This window comes from Microtus pennsylvanicus, chromosome 4, assembly GCF_037038515.1.
Source record: "Microtus pennsylvanicus isolate mMicPen1 chromosome 4, mMicPen1.hap1, whole genome shotgun sequence".
Classification (NCBI taxonomy): domain Eukaryota; kingdom Metazoa; phylum Chordata; class Mammalia; order Rodentia; family Cricetidae; genus Microtus; species Microtus pennsylvanicus.
This window is the reverse complement of record NC_134582.1, coordinates 79,364,880-79,382,873: the sequence shown is the minus strand read 5'-3', so window position 1 is coordinate 79,382,873 and position 17,994 is coordinate 79,364,880. Positions and strand designations below refer to the sequence as shown.

Sequence of the window (17,994 nt, the reverse complement as noted above, 5' to 3'; positions counted from 1 at the left end):
CTGTAGCCCAGGCTGAATTGGAACTCACTGTGTAGGACAGGCTGCCACAAACCTTGGACATTCTTCCTGCCTTGGCCTTCCTTTGCGTTCTGGAATTGTTGCATCAACAACCTACCATAGCTGGCAACTTCCCACCATTAAATTAAAATCTGATAACTTGTAACTTGAGTTTGCTTGACTTCAGCTACTTTTAAGGAACTGCTTAGAATCCTTGGTAATTCTGTGTCATTGTTTTGAAAATGATCCTGAAGGACTGGTAGCAAAGAGGTAGTTCACTTAGGTTTCTTGGGCGTTTCAAAATGCTCCAGTTGACTGCCACTAAGATGTATAGAGGTTAAGAAAGAACTCATTTACTATTCAGTTCCTCCTTTCCTAATCTGTACTAGAGGTTTTTCTCTGTCCTGCCCCATCCAACAGCCATCTCCAAATAATCACCCAGAGGCTTAATAATAATTATAAATATTTGGCCAATGGCTCAGGTTTATTACTAGCTAGCTCTTACATTTAAATTAATTCATTTCTATTAATCTAAGTATTGCCACGTGAATGTGGCATTACCTCATTTTCTATATGTCTTTCTTCCTTGGCGGCTGACTGGCATCTCCTGTATCTCTGCTTGGATTTTCTGCCTGGCTCTGTCCTGCTTTGACATAGGCCAAAGCAGCTTTATTTATCAACCAATGAGAGCAACACACATTCATAACATAGGGCAAGACATCCCATAGCAGGCCCCTTTCCATTCATTCCCTCCCTCTTTCATTCTTTCCCTGCCTTCCTTTCCTTCACTGCCTGTGCCTCCCCTCCCTTTCCTTTTTTGTTCCTTTTTTTTTTTTATAAACATTGTTTTATTGCATTTTATTTATTTTGTGTACGTGAAGGTCAGAGGACAGCTTGCAAAGTCAGTTCTCTCCTTCTACTGTGGGTCACAAAGATCCAACTCAGGTCGTCAGGCTTGGCAGCAGGTACCTCTGCCTATTGATCCATCCTTCCTTCCTTCCTTCCTTCCTTCCTTCCTTCCTTCCTTCCTTCCTTCCTTCCTTCCTTCCTTCCTTTCTCCCTCCCTCCCTCCCTCCCTCCCTCCCTCCCTCCCTCCCTCCCTCCCTTTTTGGTGTTTTTTGTTTTGTCTTGTCTTGAGGCAGGATCTCACTATGTAGTCCAGGTTATCATCAAACTCTGAATCCTTTCATCTTAGCTTTCCTATTTACAGTTCAATTTCTCATGGTCTGTTAAGGGAATTAGATACATAACTGATCATGAACTCCAGAGAACTTTCTGGAGCTTATCCTTCTTATCCTTCAGTGATGACACTCACCCTCTTGAACATGCATTTAGAATTAAAAAAAAAACAAACAAAAGAACAAAATAAAAATAATAAACCTTTTTAAACACTTCAATTTTAGAGCAATTACTATTACTCCATTATTATACTTTTGTATGTGTGTGTATGGAGTACTTAACGTTTCAAAAATTACTTTAGATGGTGCTGCATGCCTGTAATCCTAGCCCTTGGGAGGCTGAGGTAGGAGGATGTCTAGTTCAAGTACTGCCTAGCTCTATTTATGAGTCATTGTCTCAGAGGGAAAAAATACTGCACTACTGAGATGGCTCAGCAGTCAAGAGCAGTTGGCTGCTCTTCCAGAGGACTTGGCTTGGATTCCTTCACCCATGTGGTAACTCACAACTGTCTGTAGCTCCAGTCCCAGGGTATCCAGTGCCCTCTTCCAGCCTCCACAAGTCCCTGGCACACAGAAAAAGATTGCTGAGGCAGGAGGATCACAAGCTTTGAGGCCAGCCTGAGCAATGTAGTACAACTATGTTTCCAGATAAATGTGAAGTTTAATTTATACTTTTCCATAGAGGATACCCTTGCAATGTCTTCAGTAGATCCCCCAAACTCCCAGTACTTCTGAGCCTGATTATTTCATGCTTTTTCCATCTTCATCAAGCATTTGCTGTCACTTTTGCTGTTCAAGGTGCAGCAGCAGAGCCACCAAAGACTTCTCTTCTTTCACAGTTTTATTTATTTTATTTTATTTTTTTTAGATTTATTTATTATGTATACAACATTCTGCCTCCATGTATGCCCGCACGCCAGAGGAGGGTGCCAGATCTCAGTACAGATGGCTGTGAGCCACCATGTGGTTGCTGGGAATTGAACTCAGGACCTCTGGAAGGGCAGCCGGTGCTCTTAACCTCTGAGCCATCTCTCCAGCCCTTCTTTCACAGTTTTATGAATTAAAGATTGGTTGTTATTGTAGATCTTAGCAACTGCATCATATGATTCCGTGGCTTCAGTCTCACTTACCTTTTCACTGAAGCCGATCACTTCATGGCTCCCTTTTCCGTATCAGTTCCAGCATCATCACTTTGGGGCCATTTTGTTGTCATTTTGAGGCAGGATCTCGCTATATAGCCCTACCTGCCCTTGCTATGTACACCAAAGATCCACCTGCCTCTGCCTCTCCAGTGCAGGCCTTTAAAGTGTGCACCACCATGCCTAGCAGAGGCCACTTTTTAAGTAAAATAAAGATTACTTGAACACAAGTACACCCTGACACATCTAACCAGAGTGGCTCCTAAGAGACTGATAGGCAGGTGTCATGTGTAGATCACGATGAAGAGACTTCCTGAGGGGACTGGACAGCGTGGCACACTGTTACCACACTGCTCAATTTGCAGTTTAAAACTTACAAAGTATTTAGTTTTTGAATTTTCCTTTAATATTTTCAGACCCCGGTTGTCTAAGTATAACTGAAACTACAGAAAACAAAGCTATAGATAAAGGGAAGACTAAATTAGATGAGCCCTCAGACCTCCTAGGTAAAGATACCCGCTTGAAATACTAGCATTCAACTGCCTGAAGCAGGCCAGCCTGGGCTACATAGTGAGTTCTGGGATAGCCAGGACTACATAGAGACACCCTGTCCCAAAACAAACAAATAAAAAACCCAAAACAACAACAACAAAAACCCTTCCAGATTTCCTAGAACAATACATAACTCAAGGAGTAGTTCTCTATATACCCCATGTTTCCTCAGCATGAACTGGCCCCACCTCGTGATTGAGACCCTGATCCCTGTTCAGTTTATATCTCACTCCGATGATTACATAGGACATGTTAACACAGTCTGACAGTAAGCCCTGCCTGTGTATAACAGCAATAAGATAAGATTAACTAGTGTTATTACAAAGATTAGTAGCTATAAGGATTTGCCCTTGTGGTAATAGACTTACTGTTGTATACAAATGTCCAGAGTAATTATCTCTCTTGATATTTCTGTGTGCCATATATCGATGTTTAAATATAAGATGGAAAGAATGAATTGTGTTGTGTGGGGAGAAACTTGAAGTTGACAGTTAAGTATAAGTAAGTAGTTGCTGGAGAATGTTATGGAAATTAAAAACAGAAATTCTGTGGAAAAAACAAAAGTCTTAGGTGAAATAGTACCAAAAGCAGTAGCATTTAAGGATGAGATTGCCAGGAAGAGGACGCTGTGTTATTGAGAGAGGGTCACCATAGTGGGGAGAGGGGCATGGAAATATGAACTAGCCATTTTCTGAAGTATTGGACATGAAGAGAATGGGGTCTCTAACTTTGTTTTTGGAATTTCAGGGGCTGCTCGGATGGGGTTATTACTTGATAATGCTTCCATTCCGGTTTACCTATTACACGATACTTGATATATTTAGGTATGTACCTCTGTGTTTATATGCTATTAGCCATAGTCTAGGCTTTGAAGTCTAGTCTAAGGCCCACTTAGACTAGAGTAAGCTTGATGCTCAATCATTTTTGACTAGCCAGTTTGTTATCAGATTAAATATTCTTCCTATACTCTTTTTCTATAGTAAAAAAAAATGTTTTAAATTGTTGCATAGTGGAAGGTATTATAAATCACTTTAAATTAGTCCTGGCTATTGTTTGTAAGAATCAAATCAATCTGCCTGTGTTTGTTGGTCTTTTCCCTCCCCTCACCATGTTTGTCACCGCTACATTCCTGAGTTAATCACCATGCCCTTTCCTTTCTAACCACCATTATCTATCTCCTAACTTCATACTCAGGAACTTTTACCCTAAACCACCTCTCCTCCACCTGACTGTTCACAGCCCCAGAAGATTTTCTTACTCTGAGACTACCCACTTTGCCATAGGTTTTTGGCATCTTTCTAGGCAGTGTTTTGTACATTTCCCTCTGCCCTTTTGGCAATGCTTAGGTTGTTAACACTGGCACCCTTTCGTGTATACACCCAGTTTGTTTCATACCTTCACTAGCAAGTTTTCTCTGTGTACCATACATAGGACTTAGCATGGGAAGCTATAGTGTGTTCAGAGCTAGGAAATGTTGAGTGTGACCTGACTTCTGGCAGATCAAACTTAGCACAGAACATGGTCTAGAGCTATGCCCAGACTTTGTGAGAGACCAAATGTTCACTGGAGGCTGGGCGAGGTAGCATGTACCTATACTCCTGATGAAAATGAGGCAAGAGGATTTTGAGTTTGGGAAGGGATGGGGAGAGTATGAATGAATGAGCATGACATGTAGGCCCACAAATGGAGCTAGAAATACAATGTATACAAAGTGCCTCTTTCCAAATTCAGTGGCTTTGCTCTGTTCTGAGTAGCAGAGGCTGGAAATAAGGACCTAGCCACTGCAGATGTTCAGGGAATGAATAATAGTTTCCCCTTGGTCTCTCATTTAATGAGATCCTTTCTATAGCAAAGGTGTTTTGTTTTTTTTTTTCTTGTTTTTATTTTTTTTGGCCCTTCTGTGTAGCTCCATCCTGGAACTCTCCCTATAGACCAGCTGGCCTTGAACTCAAAGACCCACCTGCCTCTGCCTCCTGAGTGCTGGGATTAAAGACTTGTGCCACCACCCGGCTGATGCAAACTTCGTGACTGCCTGCTTTGTAGTTTTCCCATCTCTGTTTTATTCAGGAATGGGCATATGGAATGATAAAGTCACAATAAAAACTGAGTTGACACATATGTCTTAAATACATTAGCTGTGGAAATACATTGTATTGAGAAACAGTAGACTTTCTCGGGACAATATTTCTTCCTTTCTTTTGTTTTTTGGAGATAGGACTTCTCTGTAGCTTTGGAACCTGTCCTGGAACTAGGTCTTGTAGACCAGGCAGGCCTCGAACTCACAAAGATCCACCTGTCTCTGCCTCCCGAGTGCTGGGATTAAAGGCGTGCACCACCACCGCCTGGCTGAGAAACAGTAGACTTAAAGCCTTTACCCTTCCTAGAATTTGGATACTTAAAAAGAAACAACCCAAAGTAATCTTTCCAGAAAAACAGTCAAACTACCAGCCTTCTGAAGCACTGGTAACTTTTCCTTATATATAGAAGTAATTACATTTTATGTCTTTAATTTTCTTGGAATGTTTATATTGATGAATTTGGTTTGATGACTTAGGAAAAATTATGGAGAATTTGTTAAATTATCAAGAATAGACAAAAAAATTTTTTCTTGCTAAAAATTTAAGTAAATGAATATTGTTTGCTTTCCTTAGAAAAATATGCATGGCATGTTTTTACTAATTTTAATGCAATGGTGTCATTCAGGCAACTTAATGTGAAATGTACCACTTCATCCTCCACCCTACTACCTTCTGTGGGAACCCAAAGCATAAAGAAAGGGTAAGGTACAGTATGATAGCTTAGGCTTTTTAGGAATAGATGTATAGGCCCATTAGGCTGTGCATCCCTAAATCTAAAGTACCCACATGTGTATCAGTTTTAGGACTTCTTCCATGGATGCCATTAGTGCAGACACATGAAACAAATTTACCTGCTCCTTTGAAGAACAAATAAGTTCTGAGTTTAGATTTGAAGTCCCTGTTGATAACTTGAGAGTGTAAGTTAAGAAAATCAGACTCCCAGAAGAACATAAAGGAGAGGAAGCTGCAAGTAGGAAGATGCAGAAAGAGGCGTCTACTTTAGAGCAATGTTTGTCCCGTGCACTTTTTTTGACTAAGACAAATTATCTGTCTCTGTTGTTGAGAATGGAAATGACTAACCACATATGTCTGTTGAGCACTTGAAACACGGAGGTGTAACTGAGGCACTGAGCTTACCTATATTTAATTTAGTGTATTTAAATATATAATAGCCATAAATAAATAGTTAGTGGCTGCTATGTTAGACAGTATCAAAGGTTGTGATCTTCCTTCCCCAGCCCTTCTGCAGAAAACACTCACAGTGGGTTAGGCCAGTGTTAGAATGTTATAGTCCTAGTGTGTGCATTCTTCTTGAGCAGTTAGTGGAACACTTGGCAGCTTTGTGGCTGTGAGCCAGGTCTACCCTCAGGTCTGATGGCCCACTCACTGACCATTCACGTCCCTTTGCTACCACGGCTCTGGCTCTGTGATAAACGTCTGTACAAACTGGCCCACTCCATATGCACTGCAGGAAGCCAATTCATGTGATATTTATTCCTTCCTCCCCAGGTTTGCTCTTCGTTTTATACGGCCTGACCCTCGCAGCCGGGTCACTGACCCTGTTGGGGACATTGTTTCATTTATGCACTCTTTTGAAGAGAAATATGGGAGGGCACACCCTGTCTTCTACCAGGGAACGTACAGCCAGGTCAGTGCCACAAACCAAATAGATGCCAACCTAACACTATGATTCTGTTCTCAAAGGAAAGTGTAGTGTAGCTCTGATCATGTCGCTCTGATATTAAAAGACTTACATAACTCTTCATTGGTTATAGGAGAAATTTTTTTTAAAGGACAGGACCAGACCTTTTATCTAGGCCCTCCTTGATCTAATCCCAATCTTCTTTGATGTCTTTTTGCATAACTTGTTTCCCCACGCCCTGGGTTCCAACCACACCCTTCCCTGAACACTTCCCTGCCTCAGTGCCTCGCAAATCGTTCCTGTCACCTGGAGTGTCCTTCTAACACCATGACTAATGGGTCCGCCCACTTCAGACCAGCCCTTCCTCTCCTAATCATTCCATTGTCCCTGTCTTGCCCTACCTTGCTTTCTAAAGTACTGACCTTCCCTTTGTTTTCCATCCCTCTACTTTGAAATTTGCAGCACTTTTACATTCCTCCTTATAGTGGTTTGTGTTCACGTCTTTGCTCTGTTATTAGACAGTATGCAGCTTGAAGGAAAAAACCTGAATTTGTTTCGATCCTTTATAGAATTGAATAGAATTTAGACCATAGGCTTGGGGGCTGGAGAGATGGCTCAGAGGTTAAGAGCACTGGCTGCTCTTCCAAAGGTCCTGAGTTCAATTCCCAGCCACCACATGGTGGCTCACAACCATCTGTAATGAGATCTGGTGCCCTCTTCTGGTGTGCAGACATACACACAGAGAGAATGATGTATACATAATAAATAAATAAATCTTTAAAAAAAAAAGTAGACCATAGGCTTAAAGTGGCTCATTTCATTCAAACTAAGCCACAGAAACCTTTCAGGGAGGAAAACTGGGTGATAGGTGTATATAATTTGTCAGAGAAAAATAATCAACACTGTGGACATAGTTCAAAGTTCACACTATTCAGTAGTGTCCAGGATTTCTGATTCTTACCAGGATAAGGGGTTCACTTTGTTTCTGTTTTTTTTTCCCCTGCTTCTGCTTTTTCTCACAGTTTGTATTCTTGGTGGCTGCTGCTCTCCCACTCAGTAAACATTACATACCTGTTGTACAGGCTTAGGGCTTAGGGATGAGGGGGAGAAGTGCTTCTTTATATCATCTTGAGGTAGACTACCATCAGCCCTTCAGAAAATGGAGATTGGAATGGAAGGACTCAAGCGTATACCATGTATGGCACAAGATTCGTGGACACTGGCTTTGTCTTAGATCTTCTAAACCCTGCACTCTCTCGAATGCCTTTGGTGCCCTGGTCCTTCATTCTTGCTTGCATTCCTGTTGGATCCAAATGATTTTTGCAGCTTTTTTTTTATTATTATTAACAAGAACTTTATAGCTGCAAAGTATCTTTTACATAGTCACAGTCTCCTGTTTTTATCTTTAAGCCTAAAACAGCTGACTTTCTCTGACTTGTCTGTGTTGCCTTGTCTGCTCTCTTGTGCCTGGTGCAGTGCAAATCTAACAACACTAAAACCTTTTTCAGTAAAATTTGTTGACTTGGACTTTTCATAGGGAGAAAATGCCAGGGGTGGGTGTAAAGGTAGAAGCCTGAGAAGTACTCAGTCTCTTGCTTTTCTTTCCCCCCATTTCCCTCCCCAGCTTTCTGGTCGCCATTGTTGATTAATACATAGTTATATCCATTTGGACGTTTAACCTAAATAAAAGTCAGGATCTTAATAGTGAGTGGTGATCTTCTGTCTGTCGCAGGCACTTAATGATGCCAAGCGGGAACTTCGGTTTCTTTTGGTTTATCTTCATGGAGATGATCACCAGGACTCCGATGAGTTCTGCCGGTAAGTAGATGAGTTATTTTCTTTCTTTTCTGCCTTCTTTTTTTCTGACACTTTCTAGTTGGTGAGATGTTCTTATGTTGTTTTCATCCTGTTCCATAGCAACACGCTCTGTGCACCTGAAGTGGTCTCACTAATAAACAGCAGGATGCTTTTTTGGGCTTGTTCTACAAACAAACCTGAGGGGTACAGGGGTAAGTGGTGTTTTTTGCCTCATTGACAGTATCAGAATACCCTGGGGGAAGTCTGGAAAAATGGGCCATGCCATTTCTTGGATGTTTGTTCTGTGGTAGATACAATGCTGGTTGTAGTTCTTATTTATATCTTAATTTTGTCAGTAGTCCTAAGAGATGAAGGTTGTATTGTTTTTTTGATTTTATGAAACAGTTTCAGAGACTAGCATACAGTTCCAAGAACATACAGTTAGCACATTCTGAAGCATGATCAGGATTTAACAGACTTTAAGGCCCATTCTTTACAGTTAACCATCACCAGACACTTTCATTTTAAATCAGTCCTGCCCAGCAGCTCACCTCTAATCCTAGCGGTCCTTTTACTGCACATTTGTCTTCTTTGTGGTTTCAGCACTCTTGAGTCTTGTTTGAGTGCTGGAGTGCTGACCATGGATGCAGGCAGTTCAGCTCTTTCTGACAGTAATTCTTAATAAAGATAAATATTTCTTAAAAACTGTCTGAAGAAAGCCAGCCAGCTGTGGTGGTGCACGCTTTTTTGTTTGTTTGTTTGGAGCCTGTCCTGGAACTAGCTTTTATAGACCAGGTTGGCCTCAAACTCACAGAGATCCACCTGCCTCTGCCTCTCGAGTGCTGGGATTAAATATGTGCGCCACCACTGCCTGGCTTTTGGTGTACACTTTTAATACCAGCGCTCAAGAGGCAGAGACAGACGGGATCTCTGTGAATTTGAGGCCAGCCTAGTCTACAGAGTGAGTTCCAAGACAGTCAGCATTGTTACACAGAGAAACCTTGTCTCGAAAAACAAACAAAACCAAATAGAAATCATCAGAAGAGACAAAGAGCTCAGTCCTTTTGTAACCTTTTTTTTTTTTTTTTTGGTTTTTCGAGACAGGGTTTCTCTGTAGCTTTGGTGCCTGTCCCGGAACTAGCTCTTGTAGACCAGGCTGGCCTCGAACTCCCAGAGATCCCCCTGCCTCTGCCTCCTGAGTGCTGGGATTAAAGGCGAGCGCCACCACCGCCCAGCTGTAACCTTTTTCCTTAGGATTGTGACTAGTGTTCAAATGTGCTGCAGCTGCTTCTCCTGCATCTTAGTGCTTTCCCCCTTCTTCTATTTGTTTGTTTGTTGGTTGGTTTTTTTTGAGACAGGGTTTCTCTGGGTAACAGTTCTGAAATTCACTCTGTAAACCAGGCTGACTTTGAACTCAGAGATCCACCTGCCTCTGCTTCCCAAGTGCTGGACTTTTGTGCCATCACCACCTGGTCTTGCATCTTGATTCTAAATCTTTACTCCTAAATGTTCTGTGAACATTTGGCATGTTCTGCAGCTTGTGTTTTACCATTCTACTCTAGCTCGGTGGGACTCGTAGATAGATGGCACAAAGGATACTTGTAGAAAGTTATAAAATGTCTTCTTTCTAACATTAGGACAGAGGTGCAGCTGCATTATACTACATCCTTGGTTCTTTAAAGACCAACCTTCTTATTCTATTGGAGTAGAAAAACTAGCCTTGTTAAGGGGAGAAAAAAGGTTAGGAAAATGAGGTAAGGAAGAAATTAGATGAGGACAAAAAGACAGCATATGTGTGTGTAGAAATCCTGACCAATAGCTGCGTGATGGTGGTGCACACCTTTAATCCATGGAGACAAAACACTGCTTTACATAAAATAGAAATAAATCTTTAAGTGTTTTTTAGCAGTTACAAAAATTTTAAGAAGAAACCAGTAGGAAAAAAATTAGGCAGAGAAGAAATGACACCCACCTTTTACTCCAGCCAACATTAAGGCATTCTGTCAGTATGCAAAGTCTGTGGTTGATCTGTTTCATCCCCACGTCTTACCCTTGGGTCTTTTTGTCAGTTTCACAGGCTTTACGAGAGAATACCTACCCTTTCCTGGCTATGATTATGTTGAAAGATCGCCGTATGACTGTGGTGGGACGGCTAGAAGGCCTCATTCAACCTGATGACCTCATCAACCAGCTGACATTCATAATGGATGCAAACCAGACTTACCTGGTGTCAGAACGCCTAGAAAGGTATCAGGGAGTTCCTTTCTAAAAGGAGACAGATATTGTGTTTGAAGGACTGACCTGAGCTCCACAAACTTCTTTGCCTTGTTTTACATACTTTAAGCTTTTGCTTCACGTTGATGAATAGTTTAGAAGGCTGAACATTATAGAAAGGATTTAATGTGAAAAGGTGGACTGGTTATAGCTTCTCCCCCATTGCTTGAATTTTGTACAGTAATTATAGAAAATTTGTAATGGGGAAGTCAAGGAAATTGAAAACAGTCATAGTTCTAGAGTACTTTTAATTTTGTAGACACCTGTCCACACCTCTGTCTGCCTTATAATAGAAAACAAACAAAGGGTCTGCTTATCTGGCCATCCTCAAAACAGATCACTTCTGGTACCCAATGTGTAAGTGGTTTTGCCCACACGCCAGACTAGCACTTAGTTCTTCAGCAGCTACCTACAGCTGCCTAATCAATTCAATTCTGACCCTTTTGTTGAGAGTGCAAGCTCCAAGGCTGTCCCCTTTTCACTTTAGACTCCAATTGCGACTCCTGCCTTCTTTCGCGTGTATTTTAAGAGCCGTCTCTCAAGGCTCCCAGAGCTTGCACGTTGATTCATTTACTCGCGCAGTTCAGCAAACCCGGGGAAGCACTCAGCTTCACTTGTTTGAACTCTAGAGAGATTGTTTAAATTGTGACCTTTCAGGATCTAGTGCAGACTTCATCCCAGGAGCATGATAAAGACATAAATAATCCCAGCCCTTGAGGGGCAGAGGCAGGCAGGTCTTTGTGAGTTCAAGGCCAGCCTGGTCTACAGAGCAAGTTACCGGACAGCCATGGCTACACAGAGAAACCCTGTCTTGAAAAACAAACAAAAAAAAAAAAAGAAGAAGAAGAAATAAGGTAGGGGCTAAGAGATGGCTCAGCGGTTAAAAACATGTACTTGTTTCACAGAGGACCCCATTTCAATTCCCAGCTCTTAAGTCCAGTCAGCTCATGACTGGACTGCAGCTCTAGGAGATCAAACACCTTCAAGGGCACCTGTGTTCTCTCTCTCTCTCTCTCTCTCTCTCTCTCTCTCTCTCTCTCTCTCTCTCTCTCTCTCTCTCACACACACACACACACACACACACACACACCTACTTTTTTTTTTTTTTTGAGACAGGGTTTCTTTGTGGAGTCCTGGCACTTGCTCTGTAGACCAGGCTGGCTTCAAACTCACAGAGATCTGCCTGCCTCTGCCTCCTGAGTTCCTATAAGCCAGGCATTCTCTCAGTTGTGTCTTCCTCTTCTCAGGTAACTCCAGCTTGAGTCAAATTGACAGGTAAATAAATAGTAGCAACCAGGACACTGTCTCAGGAAAAAAAAAATTTTTTTTAATTAAATAAAAACATGTGGGCATGTCTCTAATCTCAGTACTTGAAAAGTTGAAGCAGGAGGATCTCAAGCTAGCAGCTAGCCTTCAAGATGGAAGTGGGAGGAACACAGTCAAGAACTATACTTGCCTAGGGGGACAGGAGTGAGGGAGGAGGAAGACTTGTTACTAAAACAGTTATCAAATAAGGGTTGTGTTTGGTGTTTTTGATCTGTCCATAGGGAAGAAAGGAACCAGACCCAAGTGCTGAGACAACAACAAGATGAAGCCTACCTGGCTTCTCTCAGGGCAGACCAGGAGAAAGAAAGGAAAAAGAGAGAGGAACGAGAGAGGAAACGCCGAAAGGAGGAGGAGGTGCAGCAGCAGAAGCTGGCAGAGGAGAGGAGGCGGCAGGTGAGCCATGTCTCTGTTCTTGTCATTCCCAGCATGCCCAGACTTTGTCACCCATGGCTTTGTGTGTGAAGGCAGAGTTGAGTTGGCATTATGGGTAATTGTTTCCCATACTTGTTCTCAATATCAGTGTTAGCAGACTGGCATTTCGTTCACAGTGTTTTTAGTGTGTATAGTCGTTTGCTTACAGCCAGGATCCTTTTCCCTCCAAATACTGAAATGCATAGACACAGTCAGCAATACAGGGAGCACAGTAACGTTGTTCCACATTTCTTGCCAAGTTGGTTTTGTGGGGAGAGGGAATGGTTGCTTTTATGATTTTTATCCACAGGTGTAGTGGGTACACTCCTTCAATTCCATCACTTGGAAATCAAAAGCAGATGGATCTTTGTCAGTTTGAAGCCAGACAAGGCTACATGAGAACCTGCTTCAGTCAGTCAGTCAATCAATGAGATTTTGTCTAGGTGTGTATATGTGATGTGTGAGTGCTGGCACACAGTGCCACAGTGCTTCTGTGAAGGTCAAAAGACAACTTTGGAGAGTCATTCTCTCCTTCCACCCATAACACAGTTTCTGAGGATGGAACTTGGTCTCTCTTTTTAGGCTCCTACCTTCAGGGCCCACACACCTTTATCTGCTGAGCTCTCTTGCCAGCCCCCGGGAGAGTTCCCTACATTTATTGTTCATTAGATTTTCTTCTTATGTGCAGTAAACTTACATAGCCATTGTATTCCTGGTTTCTTGTTTCCCTACTTAAGCCATAACCTTACCTTTGTTTTGTGTTTCTCTAGAACTTACAGGAGGAAAAGGAAAGAAAGTTGGAATGCCTGCCTCCTGAGCCATCCCCAGATGACCCTGAAAGTGTCAAGATCATTTTCAAGTTACCCAATGATACCAGAGTAGAGAGACGGTTCCATTTTTCACAGTCTCTAACAGTAAGGATCACCTAAGCCAGATGATATATGCAGTTTTAGGCTGTAGATGTGTGTTTGTTGCATGTGTGCTATGGTGTGCAGGTGAAGATCAAAGGACACATTATGGGAGTCCAATCCCCTTCCTCTCTGTAGGTTCTTGGGTTGGAATCTTCTGGCTTGGGAAAAAGGACCTTTACCTGCTGAGCTCTTAGATACGGTGCCTAGCCACCCCTTTAACTTTAAACTTTATACATTGTGTTTGGAACTAGACACACAAGTGGTTAGTACAGAAAACAAGACCCAAAGGACTAGAACAGAGTGAAAATGAGGTGGTGGCTTGGAAGAGAAGAAATAGCTCAATTTATGTGTTTATTTATATTGAGAGGAGAGCATTTTGGGGGGGGTGTTTTTTCAGTGCTGGGGATGGAGTTAAGGGTCTCCCATATGCTAGCAGGCATTCCAACATTGAGCTACAACTCTAGCCGTTAATCTCCAAAATAAGATTAATGTATTTTATGTATATGTGTGTTTGTTTTGTTTTTTCGAGACAGGGTTTCTCTGTAGGCTTGGCTGTCCTAGAACTCACTTTATAGACTAGACTGGCCTTGAACTCAGAGATCAGCCTGTCTCTGCCTTCCCAGTGCTGGGATTAATGTATGTTTTATCTGCATGTACATTTACACATCAGAAGAGGACATCAGATTCCATGAGAATTACATGAGACTACAGTCATAGATAGTTGTGAGCCACCATGTGGGTGCTGGGAATTGAACTCAAGACCTCAGAAGCAGCCAGTTCTTTTAACTACTAAGTCATCTCTCTAGCCCTAGAATTTTTAATTAGGTAACATAAATGTGCCTCCCAGAAGCAGGCTGATCTCTATGAGTTTGAGATCTACATGGTCTATGTGGTGAATTCTAGGCCAGTCCCAACACAATGAGACCCTATCATAAAGAAATAAAAAGGCTAACCACAGGGGAAAGTCATCCCTAGATCCTATGGGTGGTCACAAAGCAGTTGAGGCTGGTCAGTTATTATAAGCACTTGTTTCTCATCCAGAGGACCTGAGTTTGGTTCACAACCACCTGTGACTCAAGCGCTCGCCTTCCATGGCCTTGCTCTCATGTGCATATACCCATCCAGTATTCCCACCCCTCCCCCTGACAACCATAGATACACATCATTTTAAAATAGTTTTTTTTTTTTTTTTTTTGGTTTTTCGAGACAGGGTTTCTCTGTGGTTTTTTTTTTTTTTTTTTTATTTATTATGTATACAATATTCTGTCTGTGTGTATGTCTGCAGGCCAGAGAGGGCACCAGACCCCATTACAGATGGTTGTGAGCCACCATGTGGTTGCTGGGAATTGAACTCAGGACCTTTGGAAGAGCAGGCAATGCTCTTAACCACTGAGCCATCTCTCCAGCCCCTCTCTGTGGTTTTTAAAATAGATTTTGTTGGGCGCTGGAGAGATGGCTCAGAGGTTAAGAGCATTGCCTGCTCTTCCAAAGGTCCTGAGTTCAATTCCCAGCAACCACATGGTGGCTCACAACCATCTGTAATGAGGTCTGGTGCCCTCTTCTGGCCTGCAGGCATACACGCAAAACAGAATATTATATACATAATAAATAAATAAATAAATATTTAAAAAATAGATTTTGTTTTCTTAAAGCAGTTGACTGGGTTCTGGAGAGATGGCTCAGCAGTTAGAGCACTGACTGCTCTTCCAGAGGACCTGGGTTCAATTCGCAGCACTCACAAGGCAACTCACAACTGTCTATAACACAAGTTCCAGTGGATATGATTTCTCTCACACAGACATGCAGGTCAAACACCAATGCATAGTAAAAAAAAAAAAATTAAAGAAAAAAATAAAATTAATTAAAAAAACAAAAACATTTGACTCCCTTTCAAACATGGAGACCCAGCTGCTACTCAGCCTATTCTCACTGGTTTTTTTGCTAAAATATGAAGTGAGGAACCTGTATTAGTATAAACACATTTAAAAGACTGAAAAACCACATGCCTTGGCATTTTCAGAGTACTTCCCTGTGAAGCACTACCAGCTAGAGAATGCCTATAGAGGGGTACCAGGCAGGCACCTCCTGAGTCACATGATCAGAGTGAATATCATAAACAGTAGAACAAAGGGAAGGTTGCCCCGCCCAAATGGGTGCCCTGAGTGATGCCCTTTATCTGCTTGACGTTCTGCAGAGATGCCTGACTCTGAACTCCACAGAGTAACAGAGTTGCTTCCAGGCTAAAGGAGACTCAAGGGACAAGACTGAAATATCGATACAATTCTACCATAGACCAGTTTACCTAGAAAAACAAAACCAGTTTGGGTGGGGCCCAAATAATAACATAATAAAACAATGAATAAAATAATAGTAATTAATATATAAGTAAAATAAATAACATGATATAAATATATAATACAAAATATAATAATATGGATATAAAATTAAATAATAAAAATCTAGATAATAATAAAATAATAACAATGCAGTGTTTATAGATACAGCCATCTATATATAGAATTACTGGATGAATTTTGCCTTTCTCTCTCTCTCTCTTTCTCCCTCTCTTTTTGTTTTTTCAAGACAGGTTTTCTCTTGTTGTCCTGGAACTAGCTCTTGTAGACCAGGCTAGCTACAAACTCACAGAGATCCGCCCGCCTCTGTTTCTGGAGTGCTGGGATTAAAGGTGTGCGCCACCACCACCTGGCCTGGTGAATTCTTAAAAAGAGCTATCACATATTTTTCCAGGGAACTAAACCTACTTGCAGTAGAATCCCATTGTGATATGACTGCTGTGTGCTGGGTCATCCTGGGAAGGTGGGGGGACCTGTGACTTGACGGTGCTGTGGGCTGGGTCATCTGGGGAAGGTTGGGGACATGTGACTTGACACTGTGTCTTCTCACTGCCTTGTTTTCTGTGTGGCATCTGCAGGTCATCCATGACTTCTTATTCTCCTTGAAGGAAAGCCCTGAGAAGTTTCAGATTGAAGCCAATTTCCCAAGACGGGTCCTGCCGTGTGTCCCTTCAGAGGAATGGCCCACCCCTCCCACACTGCAGGAGGCAGGACTTGGCCACACAGAAGTTCTCTTTGTTCAGGACCTGACAGACGAATGACACTTTTATGCCTCCTCCCTCCCACCCCAATCCCTAAAAGAAATGGAAAAACAAAGAGAACAAGAGATAAATTCATAATATTATTATTATAATACAATATTTTTTTTAAGAAAACTGCTGCATCCTAAGGAAGGATCAGAAACCATGCTGCCTGCAAAAGTCACAACCTGTGTGCGTGTGCAAGGTCAGCAGTGAACATACCTGCTTGGCAGACTCGCCTTCCCGCAGCCTCACCACACACCTTCCAGAGAAGAGACTTCTCCCTCAACCCATCCATTGTCCCGAGTGGGGAAGGAGACATTCCCACGGCCTCTCATTCATTCTTGCTTTTATAGAAAACACAGATGGAAACCTCCACCAACCAGTTACAGCAGCATCTCCTGAGGACGAGGGGAAGCGAGGATGGAACAGACTGCCCACAGTTTATGAATAACTCTGTTTCTGTTTGTTTTGTAATGATAATGACCAAAGGAATGAGGCTGACTTAGGTGTATTTTTTTTCCTTGAATTTATTTGGTAAAGAGCCAATGCCCTGGGTTCCTTAGCCCAAGGTAGTGTAATAAAGGTGCCCAGGGCTACCTTGCGCTTACTTCTGCCATTGCTCCTCTCATGTTCCCAGAGAGGTCATTTGGTACAGTTCTGCCACTTGTGTATCCTGTTTCGAACAATGAGAGGAATTCTGGGTTTGTGACCCACACAGAGGCTGTGTGTGTACCGTTTACACCTGTGTGTGGGGTGTGTACTCACCTTTACACAGAACTGCAGTTCTTCTTTGGCATCTGTACCAGGTGGTGGTGAGGGGTCTGGTTCCCTTGACACATGCTGCTCTTTCCCAGTTTTCCTAACTCACCAAGCTTGGTGCCTTTCCAAAGGACTAGTGGGACCCATCCTCGGGCCACCATTCACCCGCATCCACCCGCCCTGTTCAGTGCAAGTGTGATAGTGATGATTTAAACACTGCAGCTCTGGGAGGCAGAGGCAGGTGGATCTCTGAGTTTCAGTCCAGCCAGAGCTACAAAGTGAAACCCTGTCTCCACAGGGGAAATGGGACTTCCCAGCCTGTGTGAGCCGTGGGAAGAAGGGCACATTCACTTTCTGATGAGGCTGCTTACCAGAGGCAGCTCCTAGCCTTCCTCCTTTGCTATGGTGAAGCAACAGGAGCTTTTTCCCCCTTCTAAACATCTCATCTGTGGTAGTGGGTACATAGTGAAGCTGTGCATTAACACATGCCAGTGTGCACTGACAAGGATTCCTAAGTGCGGGCTAGCTACACTGGTAACAGGCTGACACACTGCAGCCCCCGTGGAGTCCCCGTGGTCGTTATATACCACGAGACAAGGCATTCCAGTCAAGGGAAAGCATGGCTTGTGTTGTCACCTCCAGAAGGCCCTCCTAACTAGAGCAACGGCCCTCCGTGGCTTCCACTGTTAGAGTAGGCGTGGTGAGGATGGCTTGCGGAGTCCCTGGAAAACCCTAGAATGTCCTGTGGCCTTAGCACAGGGCTCTACATTCTACCTTAGGAAACATTAGCTCCGTTTGCTGTCTGCCATAGCAGGTGAGAAACCGCCCCTGAT

At 42.7% G+C, this 17,994-nt stretch overlaps 1 protein-coding gene across 3 annotated transcripts in view; it reads left to right on the top strand.

Moving 5' to 3' along the window:
• Faf2 (Fas associated factor family member 2) overlaps positions 1–17,009 on the top strand; it is a 42,108-nt gene extending 25,099 nt beyond the window's left edge. For all 3 annotated transcript variants that reach the window (XM_075969578.1, XM_075969577.1, XM_075969579.1), the window contains exons 4-11: positions 3,614–3,690; positions 6,454–6,592; positions 8,319–8,404; positions 8,504–8,595; positions 10,453–10,630; positions 12,205–12,376; positions 13,165–13,308; positions 16,238–17,009. In XM_075969578.1, the coding sequence (XP_075825693.1) occupies positions 3,614–3,690; positions 6,454–6,592; positions 8,319–8,404; positions 8,504–8,595; positions 10,453–10,630; positions 12,205–12,376; positions 13,165–13,308; positions 16,238–16,420 (1,071 nt within the window). In that variant the 3' untranslated portion in view covers positions 16,421–17,009. The remainder of the gene's footprint in view (positions 1–3,613; positions 3,691–6,453; positions 6,593–8,318; positions 8,405–8,503; positions 8,596–10,452; positions 10,631–12,204; positions 12,377–13,164; positions 13,309–16,237) is intronic.
• Positions 17,010–17,994: the final 985 nt, after the last annotated feature.